At 40.6% G+C, this 7,563-nt stretch overlaps 1 protein-coding gene across 1 annotated transcript; it reads left to right on the top strand.

Moving 5' to 3' along the window:
* The first annotated feature begins 276 nt into the window (after nucleotides 1-276).
* LOC149152965 (oxalate--CoA ligase-like) lies at nucleotides 277-2,895 on the top strand. Its single transcript, XM_089439519.1, has 4 exons — nucleotides 277-709; nucleotides 1,021-2,089; nucleotides 2,163-2,266; nucleotides 2,381-2,895. The coding sequence occupies exons 1-4, from the start codon at nucleotides 491-493 to the stop codon at nucleotides 2,597-2,599; spliced, it is 1,611 nt and encodes a 536-aa protein (XP_089295645.1). The 5' UTR covers nucleotides 277-490; the 3' UTR covers nucleotides 2,600-2,895.
* The last annotated feature ends 4,668 nt before the right edge of the window (nucleotides 2,896-7,563 follow it).

The raw sequence follows: 7,563 nt of genomic DNA, 5'->3' as shown, positions 1-7,563 counted from the left end.
TGAGCAGAGTGAGGGTGAGGTTCCATGGGGCACGCTCCTTCTACCTGGCAACATGACCGTGCTCCATCAAATGTTAGAATGGAAGGTGCAGCCAACTTAGAATTTAGGTTACACCGCGAAATGCTGGAACGCATTTATGTATATAAATATGAAGGGGTGTTCCCTTCGAATGAATACACAATATTCGACATTGTCTACATTGGACGTTTTCATAGTTTTTCAGTAACGTTCAAGTTCATCTCAGCTACTTTCGTTTTTTTTTTACTGATTGATTGCTCTATACATTTTCGGATTTCTTCGCTTCAATATTTTCTCTGCCGTGAATTCCTGAATTCCTCCCTGTCAACAGAGGGCAATTTATACCTCTCGTGTTGTCGGGATTTTGAAAAATTGTTGCTGGAGTTTTTACATCTGGTGGGTTATCGCTTTTATGTGCCTGATATTTCCAGTTGTGATAAACCTGTGAGCGACCTCTCTCTATTCCTATTCAATGGCAAGCAAAGGAGAATTCCGTCCTCTGACTCTGAGTGCGCTTCTAAACTATGCCTGCGACGAGTTTCCCCAACACAAGGCTATCATTCTGCCCGGGAAATTCGAAGTTACATACGCGGAACTGCAAAGGCTCGTCAATATCTGTGCCGCCGAGCTAAGAAACGCCGGGATCGGAAGAGGGGATGTGGTGGCTCTCACCTTTCCTAACTCTATTGAGGTAAAGATTCACGCTACGCTTTTCCCTTTGGTTTAAGCAATATTCCTACAACTTTTTAACAGAATCTCTCAAGTCATTGTTGTTTTCTCTATGTCTTTTATCCCAGGATTCCCTGAAATTTTGGTTTTCCTCTTTTATCCCCCCTTCATTCTGTTAGATCTCTTACAGTTGCAGATTGTGCCCGTTTTTTTGTAATCTGCTGTTTTGAAGGGAAAAATAGTCATCATTAAAGGATAGTTTAGGTAATTTCATGACATGATGGGTCAGGTTCATATTTCATCGCTGAATATGTTAGTGCGTCTTTGGCGCAGTTCGTGATACTGTTCCTTGCGGTGATAAGGGCCAGAGCAGTTGCAGCACCACTGAATTCTGCCTACACTGAAGAGGAATTTGAGTTCTATTTAGAAGATTCCGGGTCCAAAATGCTTATGGTATCCACGGAAGGAAATTCGTCGGCCGAAATGGCAGCCATAAAGCTCGGTCTCGCTGTGGCCGCATTACAATTCGATCTCGATACCGACAGAAATGCAACAGTCGACTTCCATCCGAGATCGAACTTCGTGGGATCAGAGGGCAGCGATGAGGCTAGCGATACCGACCTTAACCTGGAAGACGACTTGGCATTATTTCTTCACACGTCTGGCACCACTAGCCGGCCAAAGGGAGTCCCGTTGACGCAATTAAACCTGGCGGCATCCACGAAACACATCATAGACGTGTATGAGCTTTCGCCCTCCGACCTAACCGTCATTGTCTTACCGCTCTTTCACGTCCATGGTCTCGTAGCGTCATTGCTCTCGTCCATGGTCGCAGGCGGAAGCGTCGTAATTCCGTCTGCCGGTCGATTCTCGTCCTCAACGTTTTGGAACGATATGAAAACCTACGGTGCTACTTGGTACACAGCGGTGCCTACCATTCACCAAATTTTGCTAGAGAGGCACATCACAAAGCCTGAGAGCGAGTATCCAAAGCTACGATTCATCAGAAGCTGCAGCGCCTCTCTGGCTCCAGCGATACTGGAGCATCTGGAGCAAGCCTTCGGCGCTCCTGTTCTTGAAGCTTACGCAATGACAGAGGCTTCTCATTTGATGACGTCCAATCCGTTGCCACATCGTGGTGTTCATAAACCGGGATCCGTGGGCAAGGCGGTAGGGCAGGAATTAGCCATTCTGGATCACAACGGAGTTGTTCAGAAACAGGGATGTAGCGGTGAGGTCTGTATACGGGGTTTGAACGTTACACAGGGTTATCAAAACAACCCAGAAGCCAATAAAACCGGTTTTCAGTTCGGGTGGTTTCACACCGGAGACCTCGGTTACCTTGACAGCGATGGATACCTGTTTCTGATTGGGCGAATTAAAGAGCTTATCAATCGAGGAGGTAAACACCAATAAGCTAGGACAGGGTTGAGTTTTGATTAATTTGTGAATTAACGTTTGAAACTATTTTACAGGCGAGAAAATATCACCTATGGAAGTAGACGCTGTGTTACTGTCGCACCCAGCAGTGGCCGAGGCTGTTGCTTTTGCGGTTCCTGATGACAAATACGGAGAAGAGGTGATTTACTCGCGTTCAGCAATATTTTTCCTAGATTTAGCTAATAAATTTATTAAGAAAATTGTGGTTTAATTAACGAAAGAGATTCCTCTGAATCTGGTTGTGACGTGACAGATCAACGCAGCGGTGGTTCCAAGGGATGGGGTCACTGTAACTGAAAGAGAAATAAGGGATTTATGCAATAAAAATTTGGCCACATTCAAAATACCGAAAAGGGTATTCATTACAGACTGTATCCCGAAAACTGTAACGGGAAAAGTCCAGAGGCGACTGGTTGCTGAGCATTTCATAGCAGTTGTCTCATCTGCGAAGGTCCCTAAATTCGGGGCATAACTTATCTCCTCTCGTAGTCAAGTAGAGCCGCTCCACCTCTATTTCCTAATCCATTTTGTATGCAAAATCTCACTTTGTCTCATTTTATAGATTCGATCGTTTGCCTCGCACTCCCTGGCGGAGGAAAATAATTTTTCTACTGACGCATCGTGTTATTTATTTCCGATGTGTATGGGTAAATAATAAAGACGATTTACGGTTGTTGACGCATATCATCGGAGATTTGGAGTAAGATGATATGTCCGATTGTAATGTAATCCATTGATATCAAAGTTGTATATTTTATTGGAAAAGATTTTATAAAGTATTTCCAACAGCTGCGTAGCAATCACTGGAAGATGGGCTTTTCTACCTTGCCAGAATTTTCATGCGATAGATATTGTGGCCTGCCTCTCGAGCGAGAATACCAATCACAGCGAGAAGACCTACCAATCACTTAGGAGTTACAGTCAGAAATTGAAGGTCTCGGAATTAGCCTGCGTGGGATTCTCTAGTTACCATGTGCCGTCTCGTTAATACCCATCCACCTTTATAGTTAACGGACAGTCGTCAATGTGGAATCTTGGTCTAAATTAGCATACCCTGCCCGATGGAACTGGGAATACAAAACTGAATCACTGGAAGTTTCCATATTATTATTTTAATTATAAATAAGGAAAATAGTGTAATGAAAATTATTTTATTAAAAAGTAGTTTACTATTTTGAGAATGATCATCTATTATATTATATCTTTTGACATTTTCCAAATCTATAATATTTTTTTTGTTTGTTTTAAACGTAAATGACAAAATCTTCACAAAATCCATTAAATAAAATATTTTAATGACTTAGTCATACACACTGGCAAAGTTCTATCACTTTTTTATTTATATATTTAAAAAAAATTTAAAAAATTACAATTAACGTGAATATATAAAATTTATGTAAAACAATGAATCGTGATATTGTATTTAGAAAAAATACATTTTATGTAGGAATTTACAGGGTAAGTTCCTCAGATAGAACACCAAAGGAAAACCCTCAAAGAGGGAAACAGTGCACGGCGTGAGCCAACGCGGCCACTTCAGGCAATTTATTAATAAAAGAATGACAATTTACATAAGCTTCTCTCATGAATGGTTAACATACAAATGACCCTCCATGCTCTTTAAATAGAAATCATGGACCAATCGGGTGTTAAACCACGGATCAAGTGTCGGTAATACCGAGGAGAGAATGAACCGTCGGATCACTACATATCGTAACCGTCGGATTGTAAGTTACAAAATATACATAGTAAAGAAACACACTTTACCTAACTCTATACTAGACCAAGTTGTACTTAACTATTTCCTATGTGTCGGAATATCCTAACATCCCCCCTTAAGAACAACTTGGGATATGATTGAAGGATTTACAAATATGACACAATAGGAGAAGGAAGGAGGCACTAGAGCCTATCCCCCCTTAGTGACAACTTCCTGAACTCCAACCATAAATCAAAGTTTAGTGAACTTTGCCTCTGTGAGAGCCTTTGTAAAGATGTCTGCAACTTGATCATCTGTTGAACAATATTGCACTTCAATAGCATGGTCATGAATGAGCTTTCTGATGAAGTGCATGTGCAGTTCAATGTGTTTGCTGCGCTGATGCTGGACTGGATCTTTGCATAGTTGAATGGCACTTTGATTATCACACCAAAGTGTAGTCAGATGCTGCTGCTGAAAGCCAAACTCTGACAGGATCTGACGAAGCCACAAGGCTTCCTTACTAGCTTCTACGGCACCACGATACTCTGCTTCTGCTGAAGAAAGAGAAATGGCACCTTGTTTCTTGCAAGCCCATGTAATAGGTCCTGAACCAAGAGTGAACACATAACCTGCAGTAGACTTCCGATCATCAGGGTCACCAGCCCAATCGGAATCAGTGAAACCAACCAATAGAGGAGATGCTTCGGCATTGTAATGAATTCCAAACTGAACTGTACCTCGAACATAATGAAGTATTCTTTTAATTGCTTTTCAATGTCTTTCACGTGGGTTTTGCATAAACCGAGCAACAAGGCCAACAGCAAAGGAAAGGTCAGGACGAGTATGGGTTAGATACAAAAGTTTTCCTACAAGTTGACGGTATAAGGTAGCATCAACTTCAGGAGAAGTACAAGTGACTAAAAGTTTGACTCCAGACTGAAAGGGGGAAGGGGCTGGCTTACAGTCTTCCATGTGAAAATGGCGTAGAATATCACAGGCATACTTGGATTGGGAAAGGGAAATACCTTCCTTGGATTGCAAGATTTGAAGACCAAGAAAATAATGTTAGTGTCCTAAGTCTGTCATTTCAAACTTTCTTTTAAGGCTAGACTTCACATGGTTTATAAGGTTGGGATCACTACCAGTCAGGATAAGATCATCAACATAAAGAACAAGAATGATAAGAGACTTGCCCACTTTCTTGGTGTAGATAGTATTGTTAGAATGACACCTAGAAAAGCCATTTTCTAAAAGAAAGTTATCCATTTTGGCATACCAAGCTCGAGGAGCTTGCTTGAGACCATAAAGGGATTTCTTAAGCCGACATACAAAGCTGGAGTCTGTTTGTATAAAGCCAATAGGTTGTTCCATATAGATTTCTTCATGCAAGTCCCCATGCAAGAAGGCGGATTTAACATCCATCTGATGGACTTACCATTTGAAAGACGCAGCAAGGGAAAGAACAAGGTGGATAGAGTTCATTTTGGCAACAAGGGAGAAGGTTTCAGTATAGTCAATGCCTTCAACTTGTGAAAAACCCTTAGCAACAAGACGAGCTTTATGTTTATCAACTTTCCCATTTGGTCCATACTTGGTTCTGTAAACCCATTTGCATCTAACAAGTTTTCATCCCTTTGGTAGAGGAACAAGATCCCATGTATCATTTGCCAATAATCAATGATATTATTCATTCATAGCTGTTTCCCAATCTGGATGGCCTGAAGCTTCTGCAAAGGTGTCAGATCATAATTCACTAAAGTTTGAGCCAGTAAAGAAGAGGCTCTCTCGAACTGAGAACGTGTACGTCGCTGATCTGTAGGATCACCAGCGAGATCACCTACTGCATTCCGAGTAGCACAGACCCATTTTGGAAGCTGAGGAGCTGAAGGAGGATCCTGAGAAGGTGGGGGAGGATTTTCATCCTCGCTTTCATCATATGAAGAAGAAATATTTTCAAAAGTGGAAGAGATAGGGAGAGGTGGCACATCCGCCGAACTAGGCTCGCAGGCCGATATATTTTCAGCAAACTTTACATCTCTTCTAATGATAACATTTTTGGACTTAAGTGGAATAAGTCTATATCCTTTGACATCTTCAGAATATCCAACAAAAATACATTTTTCACTCTTAGGTTCTAAAGCTTTATGTTTCTCATCTAGAATATGGGCCCATGCTTCACTTCCAAAAACACGAAAGTGACTTACATTTGGTTTGATTGAGCTCCATGCTTCTTCTGGAGTCATATTCTTTAAAACCTTAGTAGGAGTGCAATTTATTATGTAATTTGCACAGTTAATTGCTTCTGCCCAATAATTAAGACTAAGTCCTTTAGATTGAAGCATACAATTAGCCATTTCCTTTAAGGTGCGATTCTTCCTTTCAGCTACACCATTTTGTTGTGGAGTATATGGAACAATATGTTGCATTTGAATTCCATTCTCAGTGCAAAAGTTGATGAATGTGTTTTTAACATATTCTCCGCCATTATCAGATCTTAGCTTAAGAATTTCATGTCTAGATTGTTTTTCAACAAAGGCCTTAAAGGCCAAGAACATGTTAAATACATCACTCTTGAGTTTTAAGAAGTATACCCAAGTGCGTCTGGAGAAATCATCAATGAAAGTTAAGAAATACGTGTAGCCAGGGAATGAAGCAACTGGAAGTGGACCACATAAATCACTATGCACGAGCTGTAAAGGGGCTGAGGCGTGCCGAGAGGCACGTTTTTCAAAAATGTCCCAATGATGTTTTCCGAGTACACATTCGGAACAAACACCATCTCTGCAAGATACCATTGGAAGACTTGTCACCATATTTTCTTTACATAGATTCTGAAGAGAGCGATAGTTTAAGTGACCAAATCGCTCATGCCAAAGTTTGCTCACTTCATCATTATGAGCAACAAATACTGAGGGAAGATTTGATGACCCAAAGTTGTGAAACTTATAGAACCTTGTAGAATCATCAGCAATGCCAGTAGCTAAAATATGTCTAGGATCTCTTAGGTCCTTAATTACAACATCGTGAGGTGAAAATTCAACGATTTTACCTTCACCTGAATGGGTTATCTGATATACAGATAGAAGGTTGTAGGATAAGGTTGGAACACATAATACATCATTAAACTGACCATTGTCTAGATGAACAGTTCCAGTCCCTACAACACTAAGAGATCTATCATCACCAACATATATATTTTTGGTGTTACAATCATTTAAAGAAGAAAACATGGCTTTGTTTTTGGCCATGTGATAAGAAGCTCCAGAATCAATGAGCCATTCATGAGAATGAGAAGAAGAAGATACATTTAGTGCATAGCCAGACCGAGATGCTTGACAACCACATGCAGAAAGTGACATTCCTAAAGATGAAGTTGAAGTTGAAGATTGCTCCAAATGGATGTTATGCTTCTTCATTGCTACTTCCAAGGCTTCCATCTTCTTAAAGCATTTGGATTCTAAGTGGCCATCTCGATTACAAAAGTTTCAATGTCTATCAATCTTCTTCCATTTGTTTTTATTTGTCTTATCATTTTGTTGAAATGATTTTTCATTTAGAGGCGGAAATTGCTTAGGACCCTTGTTTGGTTTAGGACCATTCCTTTTAGGATACAACTTCCTAGGATTCTTTGAATTTGGTTGCTGCTGGGCAGCTAACGCTTTCTTAGAAGAGTTTCCAAGATGAAGAAGACCAAGGTGTCAGAGTTTCTCTTGTTCTCTTATTAAAGAATCACA

This window comes from Pinus tabuliformis, chromosome 9, assembly GCF_031772625.1.
Source record: "Pinus tabuliformis cultivar Carrire ecotype Pingquan chromosome 9, CPIR1, whole genome shotgun sequence".
Classification (NCBI taxonomy): Eukaryota; Viridiplantae; Streptophyta; class Pinopsida; order Pinales; family Pinaceae; genus Pinus; species Pinus tabuliformis.
Note: the sequence above shows the minus strand (reverse complement) of the source record. Positions and strands in the feature narration are given on the sequence as shown.